At 38.5% G+C, this 14,146-nt stretch overlaps 1 protein-coding gene across 9 annotated transcripts in view; it reads right to left on the bottom strand.

Moving 5' to 3' along the window:
* Positions 1-14,146, bottom strand: part of ADGRB3 (adhesion G protein-coupled receptor B3) — a 616,872-nt gene that overhangs the window by 104,642 nt on the left and 498,084 nt on the right. For all 9 annotated transcript variants that reach the window (XM_043510428.1, XM_038396358.2, XM_043510430.1 and 6 more), the window contains 3 exons: positions 11,947-12,073; positions 10,191-10,294; positions 6,621-6,723 (listed from right to left, as the gene is read on the bottom strand). In XM_043510428.1, coding sequence (XP_043366363.1) covers positions 6,621-6,723; positions 10,191-10,294; positions 11,947-12,073 — 334 coding nt within the window. The remainder of the gene's footprint in view (positions 1-6,620; positions 6,724-10,190; positions 10,295-11,946; positions 12,074-14,146) is intronic.

The raw sequence follows: 14,146 nt of genomic DNA, 5'->3' as shown, positions 1-14,146 counted from the left end.
AACACAATGTTTCTAACACAAACCTCAGTGTTGTTTTCACATTGTTTGTGTTCCAGCTGCCCTAGAGCTCTTGCCTGCTGTTTCTTAGCTGTGCAGCCACTGGTTCCTCTGCCTCCACAATAACCCTTTCTAGAAGGTGGCTTCAGGTAGGGTGAAACAGTTCACATGGGCATCTGAGGAAAGCATACCATATATGTGCTGCTCCTTGGTTTCGCCCCTCCACAAAGACTCCTGCAGCCCCTGGTGAGCTTTAATTATACAGCCAGCTACTTCAGGGAGTGAGGAGGGGACATGTTATACTGGCTTCTGCTGCTTCTGTGGCTTTTTCCATTGCTTTGTAATTTCATGGGCTCCAGGCCATGTCAGGGTGGAGGGGAGCAAAAAGTCATCTATTTTGTAAAAAGAAGTAACTTGATAGCTTCATCCTGCTAAAACAGTTAAGGGATCTAATCCAAATTAGCTAATGATCTGTAATACTTTAGCCATGTTTGGTTTGGTTTGGTTTCTAAGCCATTTTTATTCCTAAATCATTTATGCAAACTGATGATGAGGGTTTCTTTTGTACTTTAGGTGGTCAAAGAGAGTATATTCAAATCCGGCCCCCTACCCATCCGCCCCAAAATATGCTCCATGTTTTAACACAAAGCAGACTTTATGGCTGAGTTGTAAACCCATGTAAATAAGAGATTATCACCAAAATGCTGCAATAGTGAGTATCACAAATCCTAGGCTACAATTAGATAGAGAGGATACAGAAAATTAAACATGCTGTGATCGATCATCTACCACACCCTAAAGGATATAATCTTCCCTTGATGTGCATACATGCACACTATTACAACTAATAGAATGGAAAATGTGCAGGAAGGAAAGAGCATATACTCCTGAAAATGTAGCTATTTCTCAAAAGCCACACAGACTCCCTTTGAGGCATCAATACAGGGCAGTCAGCTAGCTCTGAAACATGACAGAAACAGATAAGATGGAAAAGAATTAACTTCCCCACCTGTAAAATGCATTTTTGCAGTTTGTTTAGCATTGTTTTCTTCCCAAGGAAAACAGTATTTGTTTATCTCAGGTGACTAATGTGTTTTTATTTACAATGCAACTCTTAATGAAGCCAGATAGTTTCTGAATGTGCACATACTAAAATAAAAAGGGAATTTAGAAAAAAAAAATCAGGCCAATACCTATCAGTACCTTATGGGGGGGAGGGAAGCCTACTTGATAAGTTAGAGCTGAGCATAATCAAGATTTATATCTTCAAGCAACAAACTCCACACAGGAAAGAAATGCAGCCGTTTTTCTTGATGGCAAGGAAAACAACAGCAAGCAGATAATATGGAAAGAGTTACATGACATAATCAAGCCTTCAAATCACTGAATATAGTTCTCCCCACCCAAAAAATGGCAGTCTCTACCAAGCAAAAACTCAGTGTTTGTGTAGGTTTAAGGACACTTTCTAGTATTTGACAAAGCACACATCTATTTGTCCTGTTAGCTTATTCATGCAACATGGCATCTTTACTATTAACTCCAATGGATTCTGAATCAGATTCTCAATACCAATATTAATGAGTTTTAAATCAGAATTGAAAGGAGTATCTTCAGCACACTAATCATATTAGAAATATCCCCATGTTTATATAAAGTAATATGCCTAATATTTTATACAGAACAAGTTTTATCTAAGAAAAGAAACCAAGAAGCAGAAAGAAGTATCAAAATGTACAATAAATTAACATGTTTCATATCTCCTTTCAAGTGCAACACTGATTATATTTAAGCAGGATACATAATCATAGAAACTTTAAATCATACTTTATAGCCTTTTTGAAAATTCTGCCTCCAACAACCTTTATTTCAAAACAGGTGAAAAAGCTCCATGGCCTACACTTCAGGTCTAAAGTCTGAACCTTCAAGTTGAAATACTTGAGAAGGAGAATTTTTGCCTTTAAACATTGGGTATTTGAAATATAAAAGCTATTCCATCTTTGAAGAACTTAGACTACTTTTATATGGCCCCATCAGTACACACACTGTCCATTTCTGCCTGTGGGAAATATTGTGACCCTTTTTTAGTGAGGAAAAAAAGGACAGAACATACTTTTACAGAGAAAGTACAGCATTTCAAACTCACCTAGTCTTCATTAATTCTTCATACACAAAGGAAAGTCAAACCATGAAGAATACACTCAGCCTTAAAAGACTATTGCTAGTTTTAATATGCAGAATACCTATGGTATATTTAAAGTAAATAAAAAAATAAGAAATAATCTGCACTTCTTCAGTGCAAGATCATGATTCCTTTATTCACAAATTGCCAGTGTGAACAGAAATAGCTCTACAGAAGTACACTTTTTTAAAGTTGGAACAGTTTTTAAATAAATAAAAACTGGTCTGTAAATTGATTAATGCAAAAAGAGAAATCTACAATCTGTAAACCAGGACAACAACATGCTGTCTGTAATCACCATATCTTCATTTTGCTTAATTTACACACTGCTCCGATTTACTAGTATGGCCCTCATCATATCTAAACCTATCCTAAACCCAGATCCAGTTCTAAGTCCAATAATAAATTTAACAAGTGGGCCTATATAATGGAACATCAAATGTGAACACCCTTGAACTTTGTGGTGTTGGGATTAGTATACAGAAATTGATTAGTGTGATCAGATACCACTCTGATGGTGGTGGTACAAAAATGAGAATAGAATAGTATAGAATTCAAACTTGGGTAACCAGGTCTCTCTCTCTTCACACAAAAATGAAGACAAGTCCTGTTATATTTAATGTTTAAAATGCTTCCCTTCCTTCTAAAGTACCAGAGCAGCAACACCTATTCTCCAAGAGCCAATTCCCTGCAGTCCTTATTCAGGGAAAATTTCTGCTGACTTCAATCAAACCTTCTCCTGAGTAAAAACTGCAGCATTTGGCCCCCACACCTTTAATAAACTCCACAACTGGATCCTGTTTGTATTACCAGGGAATAATATTAATATAATTCATATAAAAGGTGAATGTCAAAAAGTATTTTCCTCTCAAACAATGGTTAAGAAACGGATTATTTTTCTATTTCTGCCTCTTCCAGATCAAATGTGCTCAGTTAACAGGGCAAACTAAGTTTCCGGTCCCCTCAAAGGAACTGAATTAGAGATTGCCTTGGTTCCAGGCTCCCCAGATCCAAGAACACACATGCTGGAGTGGGATTATCACCCAATTAGCTAGGGAGTGATAATCCCTGTCTAAACCAGAATCCACAAGGAAGAAAGGAGACCAGCAGAATACAGACCCTGGACTTCAGAAAAGCAGACTTTGACAACCTCAGGGAACTGATGGGCACGATCCCCTGGGAGAATAACATGAGGGGGAAAGGAGTCCAGGAGAGCTGGCTGTATTTTAAAGAATTGTTATTGAGGTTACAGGAACAAACCATCCCGGTGTGTAGAAAGAATAATAAATTAGCAGGCGACCAGCTTGGATTAACAGTGAAATCCTTGCTGATCTTAAACACAAAAAAGAAGCTTACAAGAAGTAGAAGATTGGACAATGACCAGGGAAGAGTATAACAATATTGCTTGGGCATGCAGGAGTGAAATCAGGAAGGCCAAATCACACCTGGAGTTGCAGCTAGCAAGAGATGTTAAGAGTAACAAGAAGGGTTTCTTCAGGTATGTTAACAACAAGAAGAAAGTCAAGGAAAGTGTGGGCCCCTTACTGAATGAGGGAAGCAACCCAGTGACAGAAGATGTAGAAAAAGCTAATGTACTCAATGCTTTTTTTTTTTTGCCTCTGTCTTCAAGAACAAGGTCCGCTCCCAGACTACTGCACTGGGCAGCACAGCATGGGGAGGAGGTGACCAGCCTTCTGTGGAGAAAGAAGTGGTTCGGGACTATTTAGAAAATCTGAACGAGCACAAGTCCATGGGACCAGCTGCACTGCATCAGAGGTTGCTAAAGGAGTTGGCGAATGTGATTGCAGAGCCATTGGCCATTATCTTTGAAAATTCATGGTAATCGGGGGAGGTCCTGGACAACTGGAAAAAGGCTAATGTAGTGCCCATCTTTAAAAAAGGGAACAAGGAGGATCCTGGGAACTACAGGCCAGTCAGCCTTGCCTCAGTCCCTGAAAAAATCATGGAGCAGGTCCTCAAGGAATCAATTCTGAAGCACTTAGAGGAGAGGAAAGTGATCAGGAACAGTCAACATGGATTCACCAAGGGCAAGTCATGCCTGACTAATCTAATTGCCTTCTATGATGAGATAACTGGATCTGTGGATGGGAAAGCAGTGGACGTGTTGTTCCTTGACTTTAGCAAAGCTTTTGATATGGTCTCCCACAGTATTCTTGCCAGCAAGTTAAAGAAGTATGGGCTGGATGAATGGACTATAAGGTGGATAGAAAGCTGGCTAGATTTTCAGGCTCAATGGCTCCATGTCTAGTTGGCAGCCAGTATCAAGTGGAGTGCCCCAAGGGTCAGTCCTCGGGCCGGTTTTGTTCAATATCTTCATCAATGATCTGGAGGATGGCGTGGATCAAATGGCTAGGCAGCAGTTCTGAAGAAAAGGACGTAGGAGTTACAGTGGATGAGAAGCTGGATATGAGTCAACAGTGTGCCGTTGTTGCCAAGAAGGCCAATGGCATTTTGGGCTGTATAAGTAGGGGCATTGCCAGTAGATCGAGGGACGTGATCATTCCCCTCTATTCGACATTGGTGAGGCTTCATCTGGAGTACTGTGGGCCCCACACTAAAAGTCCAGTTTTGGGCCCCACACTAAAAGAAGGATGTGGAAAAATTGGAAAGAGTCCAGCGGAGGGCAACAAAAATGATTTTGGGACTGGAGCACATGACTTATGAGGAGAGGCTGAGGGAACTGGAATTGTTCAGTCTGCGGAAAAGAAGAATGAGGGGGGATTTGACAGCTGCTTTCAACTACCTGAAAGGGGGTTCCAAAGAGGATGGATCTAGACTGTTCTCAGTGGTAGCAGATGACAGAACGAGGAGTAATGGTCTCAAGTTGCAGTGGCGGAGGTTTAGGTTGGAAATTAGAAAAAACTTTTTCACTAGGAGGGTGGTAAAGCACTGGAATGTGTTACCTAGGGAGGTGGTGGAATCTCCTTCCTTAGAGGTTTTTAAGGTCAGGCTTGACAGAGCCCTGGCTGAGATGCTTTAGTTGGGGATTGGTCCTGCTTTGAGCAGGGGGTTGGACTAGATGACCTCCTGAGGTCCCTTCCAACCCTGATATTCTATGATTCTATGATCCACAGCCCTTACAATGCTCACAGCCTCTGGTTCAACCTCTATGGTTAAGGAGCATGGTTTTTTTCCATATCACTTCCTATTCTTTTTTGAGAACAGTGGAACTCAAAGGAAAAAAGTTCTGGAGAGGCAATGCATTTGGGAATGCCACCTATTGGGGATATCTCTCCTTTCAAATAAATGAAACTTGCTGTATACTAAAGTAGAATATAAAACTTTTCCAATTAGTGTTCTGGGGTAAAATTTTCAAAAGTACTGAAATGACTCAGGAGTCTAAGTCCCACTTACTTCCAGTTGGACTCAGGCTCCTAAGTCACTTGTGCACTTTTATAAATTGTAGTCAAGGCCTCTTTCTGCATAAACTCCTCTTAAAGTCAATGAGATTCACATGACTCCTTCTGCAGCCCCCAAATAAATACACTTATACAATATTATATTATGAATTATTGTACAAGTATATATTTTGAGGTACATTTTTCAGCATGTTGCCATCTGCCTCTCATAGACTAAGTGGAGGTATTCAGCTAAATTCCTAAGCACTGATTTGAAAAGTGAATGACAGTAATGGAGATGGATGAAGGCAATTATCCTGTCTGATAACTGATAACTGTCTGAAATTAAGGTTTGTTGTAGAAAAATATACTATTCTGTTTTTCTAAACCATTTGAATAGTTTTGTTTAATTTAAAACAACTGCTTTTTGTTGCTTGGAAAAGCTACCCAGTATCACTCAGAGATTTGTGATGACCCAGTACACAGAAGTGACTACATGTGATAAAGATAGCCTGAAACCAGGTTTTGTTGTGATTATTATCAGTTCTGAAATCTATACATAAATAAGATGCACAAGGTTATTACTATTCTATATCCATTAGCAATCAAAGGTCTAATAATTCTATATTTATCTGGTACCCATACAGTCTTGCTACAGCATCTTAGTATATCTGCTTGTGCACATTTTCAAGAGTTGTACTCTAACTTCCAAGCAATTTACACTTGCCTTTTGAGTGTCGGTGTATTAGTAAAAAGACAAAAAACAACAACAACATTGTGGCACAGTCCTATTACAATTATTATAATGAGCCAGAATTTGTGCTTTTTATGTTTTATGGGTTTGAACTATTTCATCTTTGAAATTTAGTTATAAAACAGACAAGTCTACCACAGAGAACACAGCATGTCCAAAGGGAATGATACCAAAAGGGATTTTGGAGGAAAAAATTAGGAAACATGTTCAATAATTTCCTTTGCCTGTTAATATTTTACCAAAAGCTCTCTAGTCCAGTGAGAATGGATTTGGTTCCAAATTAAACACAAAAAATAGATATTAAAATGAAAGTCAATATAATCAATCATACCTTATTATGTGTCTGAGTTTGTCCAACCAGTATAAGAATATTTGATGAGATAATAGATAGGCAGAAATTAATTAGAATTATTGACCTCTCCGATCTGATGTACCTGTCCAAATAAATATAGAATAAAAATGTTCTAAAGCCATTGAAAATGAAAATATCATAACAGATAAGCAACCATAAATACTTGAATGTAATTCTTAGAAATCCTGGTGACATTTTAAAATGTTAGAGTTCTGTTACCAGAATTTCAAGAGCGAATTTTCTATTAAACACTATTACTTGTGTGGTATCTCCTACTAATACAAAAAATATGCCAGTTAGAAAAGTTTTTGTTTTCATTATGTCTTTTATAATTCCCTCAGAATGTCTCAAGACATTAAAGCTAGATTCTATCTAGCTTCCATTTTAAACTGTTGGTATTACTGATATGACATCATATTGATTATAATGTGACTGCATAAATTCAGATCAATAGTAATATAATTTCTTCTGCTGTCTACTCCTGTATGGGAATGTTCAGAGAGGGGGCAGATCCACAGCTGGCATAATTTGAAATAACTCCATTGGATACGGCCCACAATATGAATTAAGATGCAGTATAGTAGATGATAACATGGCAATGCATTCTTAAACACTTACATTATTAGGATACTTATAGCACACATTAATCTTGAAGTTTAAACTACATTTAAAAAATAATGTGTGTGCAGAAGTGATAATACAATAAGTCCTTCATCTTCATATGACCAAATAGCAAAGATAGCTGATCTTTGTACTGGTTGATACTAAATTATAGTAGTGAGAATCACATACTCTCTGTTGCCAACTTTTGTTATATTATTCATTTTACAAGTCTATTGGGAAAATGGTTGATAGGATAACAAAAAACAAGTGTATCATCTGGTTTCTTAAAAATGTAAACATCCTCATTCTGCTACACTGTGTTTTATATGCTGAAGCACACCAAAACAATGACTATCTCAAGAAACTGTATTATTTGTCTGTTTTTCAGAGGTATTCTGCAACACCATTGACTTAAATCACTGGGAGCTGTGGGTGCCCAGATTTTATGAAAATTATTCAATTTATTTACAGCTTTTACTTTGTCAGTACAGCTCAGTTGATGCCACTGTCTCCAGTGAGCCAGAAATTCATGGGTTTAAACCCCATGCCAGGCCTTACATGCATAACCACAGCTGACACTTTAGGGCACAGTAAAGATGGGTAGTTTAAGGTGCTTTGGACAGAAAATAAATGATTATCCTTTCTGCCCAGTTGTCTAGTTATAAGTTGAGGATTCCATTACACTTTTCATAAAAAGAGTACAAGATATCCCCAAAACATTCCTCCTATAAATAAAAAAAGTATAATCCCCAAGGCTGTGTGTGATTTGGCAGATGAATACAAAAAGGCTAGTGCATTTGCCTACACACTACTACTCTCTAACTCCTTATTAGTGATGGTCCTGAACCAGACCCCAACATCAAACACCCTGGAACTATGAAGAAGCTCAAATTTGAACATGGTATGAGAACAGCTTTTTGCTACTCAGTGTGTGGGTAAATTTAGTGCTCAGGAAAGTTAGGGGCCCACAGCATTGCCCTGATCCAGGCAGGTGATGTGCAAGCTTTCAGCCACTTTGCTAATGCACCTTATTCATTCTGACCAGCAATGTTACCATTCCGAAGTTCTAGGCCTCTTCTGAGTAAACACTGCCAATCCAGACAAATTGCTGGGGTTTTCTGCTAACTAAATATATTTTCAAGGGTGACATAACCAAGCCCACAAGAACTAAGAATCACAAAAGTTAGTGCAGGAAAACCCTTATTAGATCCACTGTCCATCTTTCTTCCAATGCAAGGCTGTTGGCTAAAGTGTACTCCTGAAAGCTTTGTTCACTCCAGCTTTAAATAACTCAAATGCTGGGACTTTCAAAAGTCATTCTACAGTTAAAAAGGCCTCACTTTTAGTACATACTTCCTGATATAAATCTAAATTGTCCTTTCTTCAGTGTCATCCAAACCCTGTTTTTATGTCTCTCAGGTCACATTAAACAATTATTTTCCCAGCTTAGAAGCCCTTCTACTGGGAACCACCACTAATACATTCAACCTCATACCGGGTCTCCAACAATGCTAGATACATCACAAGACACAGCAATAACCCCATAATGCACCCAGCCAATTCTGCAGTTGGGGAGTTGGGAATCACTTCCTGAAGTCATCTTATACTCAGTTTATTTCTTATTTATTTATATAGCATTTGAATATTAGCCAAGCCAAGCAATAGTGTTCTTAGTGATCAAGTGGAGCTCTTGGAGTCCACTGCTGCATTTGGTTAATGGGCACTCCTTGACAATGTGTGTCATTGTTTGAGCTGCATTGCAGCTGCAGTTTGAGTTATCTTGAAGACCCCAGTGGAGCTGGTTGACTGCAGAGAGCCCTTGCCAAGTCGGGAATCGGTTAAGAATGGGCCACTGACAACGTGGCAGGTTGAAGTCAGGCAGGGGGAGCAGTAGTGTCTGTGACTAGGAACTGATTGGTGGTTGATGTTGATGATGGTTGATAATCCTTTAATTTTTTATCCTGGCTGGAATACCCAGATTTTCTATATTAATTATACAAAAATGTCTAATCCTCTCTCTCTCTCTCTTAAAAAGAAATTTAGCTATTTATTTTGGTACTTAAGCTATTTATTTCAGTAATAACATGTGGCAGTATATTCTATTGGTTAATGTTACATTTTCCATCCTTTTAAGCTTGTCTTTTAATTTCATTAAGTGCCATTTTGTTTTTGTATTATGGGAAAGGGTAAATAACTGTCCCTAGTTTGCTGACTCTGTCTCTCATTATTTTATATCCTTTTCACTGTTCTTCTTCCGCACTAACTTATCATGCTATTTTAAATCCCACCTCCTACTGAATTTCTCCATACCTTTCAGTTGCATTTATGATCCTAGGGGTCCCTAAGGTGCAAAGCAAGTTCAGTATTAGACTTAGTGATTAGTGTCACAAAGTTCCAACCAAACATGTTTTTGAAGGCAGACTGCTTCATTCTGTGCTCATCAATGAATGATGCAGCTGAAGTGTGCATACTCAAGCATAGTAGTCTGAACATCTGTGAACCTGCAAAACCTGAAACTTGTGTGACTTTCATATGTAGATTTTATGACACAAATACCTCATGTTCAAACGTAAATGGAGGAGAAGTAGGTCAGGAAATTGGCCATAAGCCTTGATTCAAATATAAGAATTCACCTCTGGAGGAATCCTGTAAAGTGTTTATTAACTGTCTGACTACTGCATTGAAAGGGCAATCTCATTAATACTGAAGAGGGGAGAGAAAGTATGGACTATAAAGTCATCAGTGGACCAAGACAGACAAGCAAATCAATTACACTAATCAGATTTATTCCAGATCAATTGCAACATGCACTGTATAGCTATTTTGTTTAAAATGCCTACTGTTACTACATATAGAAAATAAGAACATATCTAATGGCATCCTGAACTACTAATTTAATTCCAAACAATTGTGCATTTCCATTCAACCATGTCATCAATTACATACCTCCATAGTGCTGCATAGACAACTGCTAGGGTGATCAAGGCCAAGCATGAGAGACCACTGCCTACTATTAGGGTTACTGAGGGGGCACCAGATGATTCCATGATCTGTAGGTTACAACAAACTACTGTGAGAGAAAACCATCTTCAAGGAATTAAAATGCCAGAAAAGAGCAATAAAAAGGAAAATGCTTAAAACAGCTACTATATCATAGCCAGCCTTGGTAATATTAGGTATGAAGCAGACATGTACTCCTTCTAACTTAATTCCCAGTTTGATCCATACCCATCTCTGAGATCTCTTTAATTACTGATGCCATCCAGAGAGGCCTTAGTGCCTTAAAATGATTTATTATACCACTATATAATGTTTTGTAAAATAAAGCAAATGGTGATATTACAATTTAATAGGACACCATGGTACTAATTTAGGTGTAAAAGACACCCTAGTTAAAATTAATTTAAATACTTATTTTCCTTGAAAGGTAGAAATATTTTGAAAATAATGTGCTAAACAAATAGCATGTTTTATTGACAGCTATTAAACATCATCTAGGACTTTATCCAAGATCTGATTCATGTTCACTGCAGAATTACCAAACTTTAGGACTTTGAATAACTTTGTCTGAAGTACAGTATTCTCACACACTTAGTTTTCTTGGGCCTCTGATCATATAGAAGAAATGGCAATATAAGGGAACACAAAAATATTGTATGCTTCTTCTGAAGAACTTGGAAATCTAGAATTATTTAATCTGTGTTACTCTGAATTAATAACAGTAGAAAAATAAATACATGACCTTGAAAAATAAACTTGCTTTCTTGCTGTAAAACAATTAGTCTCAGACATCAGTATTATGCATTAGGGATATCTCTGTGTGTATTCTAAAATTAACATGATATTGGCTAATGCAAATTAAAGGATTTAGACCTAAAAGTTTGACAAGATATTCTATATGGTTTACCAATATGCTGTTTAAAAGTCTCAAGTATGCATTGTAAATTACATTTTATCAAGATATCTTTTGTCAACCAAACAAGAGCTAAGACTAATGTACTTTAAGGCCAGATTTTACACAGAAAGTCATGCTTTATTTCAATCACTTTGTTTCCAAACAGCTGAAGCTTACTGATAAAAACAGTCTCTGATCATACACTTCCAAAAAGAGGAAAACCAAATTATTGCCCTTTTGGGTTCAATTTCACAACGATTTGCTTTTTAGACTATTTTTACATGCAATAATACTTAGAGTGGTTGCTTCTACATTTTGTCACTCCTTTCCATACAAACTTTGTTATTTTTCTTTAAGATGCCAACAGACAACACAGAAAACCTGTACTGAACAGGTCCAATGCAGATCTGCAATGTGTTTAACTACCTTATCTAGGGTTTTCATTCTACTAACAGCAATAAAACCTTCTACATTCCTCTTAAAAGATTAACACCCTTGAAAAAAGCTGTTAAGTTGATAACCGTTCAATATGAAAGTTTTCAACACATTTGCATTACAATTACAAGGCTTTCCTATAAAATACGGAGATGGAAGCCGTCCGAAATTGACTAGGATTTAGTTATATCACAGAATCTGGAATTCATTTATCTGAGCTACTGTAGATAACAGGAGACTAACAACATTTTGCCAACCTGCAGTATTTAAACAATTCCTCGATGCAACGTCTGACATCTACCTAACCGAGAAGCTGGACAACAAATCTTCCTGCTTTTGCGTTAAACCCGGATTTTTGTCTTTGTTACTTACTATTTCTCTAGGTTGCTGAGCCAAAATGGCGAAGGTAGAGAGACGATCACATAAGCATTTCGTATGGGATGCATCGGTAAGCACAGTTTTACATCCCTGGGTGGACCAGGTTCCCAAAGAGTCGTTCCTGCAAAGGAGAGAGAGAGAGAGAGAAATCGGGATAATTATGCCTGATGGTCAATTCCATGAAGCGAATATGCAGTTTAATTGAGAGGAGAGTCTAGTGTAGTTCCCGGACAGAAGTGATCTACTTGTTGTTCAATAGGACTTAATTTAGATGCATCTCCAGCTGTACAGTAATGCGCGGGGAGAGGGGGGAAAGGCAGGGAGACGGCTTGGCGGCGTGCAGTGCGCTGTCCAGCGTTCTTCCTGCTGAAACCTCGCCTAGCTCTGTAGAGCCCTCTGCTACCAGCAGCAGCCTTGTGCGCGGCCGGCCGGCCACTTCCTAGCCTCACCAGATCACTGCAAAACCTGAGCGGGGGTTGGGAGCGGGGGGGAGACAGGCTTCTTTCTTTTTCATACCAGCTCTGTCTGTCTCTTGCTCCTGGCTTTTTGGGGTGGTCGTTAGTGTTGTCTCTTTTGCGTGCGTGGTTAGTTTAAATGCAGATGGCTTTAGAATGTCTGTCTAGGTTACACTGGTTGCATTCGGAGATGACGGATTTTCTGCTCCTCTGACTATTTTTGTTAAGGGTTTTTTTTTTTTTTTTAAACGATCAGCCTTGGAAATTTCTCCCTGGAAACGGCAGCATCAGATGCCTCCGACTATTGCCTTTGCCTCAGCGCCAGCAGAGGGACGGATTTCAGCACAGCAGCCCACAACATCGCCAAAGAGACACGAGTTCGCCCTCCAGACATCACTCAGCCCAACTCACCTTTCCCCATCTCCCTCCCCCCTCCTCTGTTGTTTGTTTTATTTGGGGGGCAACTGTACCGAGCTCACCCCAAGCCAAAGGGGTCGTTTTAATGGGACTTTCCACCCTCTGCCATTAAAAAAAAAAAGACTAAACCAGCCTCCGATTCAATTAGACATTCAAAATGCTCAAATCCACCCCAGCAGAACAATAAAAATGGTATCGACCCACGTTTTCTTTGTGCGGAAAGCGAGAGAGAGGGGACAAACCCATCTCCTCTGCCTGTGAAACGCAGCACTGGGATCAGTTCTAGAGGAGAAAGAGCTCGGTTTCAACTAAATCAAGCCTGTTATCTTTACATAGGTCATATTTAGAGTATAACCATTGGATTTCTCTCCCCCCCCCGCCCACCAATGTCTAGGGATCAAATGGAGACACTGCTGTTGGTAACAGCACGTGTTGTCAATTCTTGTCAATTTCACTCTAGGTCACTAAATGACTTGAAATGAGAAAAAGAAACAGGAAGACTTGGGGGGGGGGGGAATAACGACGTTTAATTTTCATTCACCGGGATCATTCTTCTGTTCACCTCTTCTGCCTCTAGTAACCCACCTCGGTGTGATTTCTCCAAGCCAGGGCCTTCAGGAAGTGGAGATTTGTGATCCCTAATTCCCTTTCAGAGTACAATTCACACTATCCCACGTTGGTAACTTACGTCACTAGCTTTTTCAGTGCCCAAAGGCAACACTTGTATTATATTACCATCAAATCAGGTTCACATAAAAAACAAACACAGACACAATGGAGGAATTTTAGATGACAGAAAATCACCAAATCTCCAATTACCTAAGCTTTCCTTTAGAACTCTCTATTCATACACTGTCCCTTGCACAAAGCCAAATAACACTATATCAACATCCACTTTAAAAAATGTTCATACATTTTATTTAAACTATAATAAATTCTGAAGCATATCTTCTGGTTCACCTTACAATTTTATTTTATTAGCTTTCCTTTCTCTTATCTTATTGTGACACACAGTTAAGGCCAAATGAAGTATATTTATCTGAGCTGATTAAATATTTAAGACAAATGATAGCTTAAGAGAAATTGGCATGTTTTAAAACATAAGGACAGTATTATTCATTCTGAATTTAGTACACTCTGAATTTAGTACACTGAATTTAACCTGTGTTTTGCATGCACAATGCATCCATTTAACACTAAATCTTTCAAGATTGTGTCCAATGAATAGCCCTAGGCAAGTTATAATAATAATTAAAAAAACAACAACCATAGACAGCTATGTAGACCAATTCTATTTAAAACAAAACAGTCCTGATCCTGAT

This window comes from Dermochelys coriacea, chromosome 3 (genome assembly GCF_009764565.3).
Source record: "Dermochelys coriacea isolate rDerCor1 chromosome 3, rDerCor1.pri.v4, whole genome shotgun sequence".
NCBI lineage: Eukaryota > Metazoa > Chordata > Testudines > Dermochelyidae > Dermochelys > Dermochelys coriacea.
Note: the sequence above shows the minus strand (reverse complement) of the source record. Positions and strands in the feature narration are given on the sequence as shown.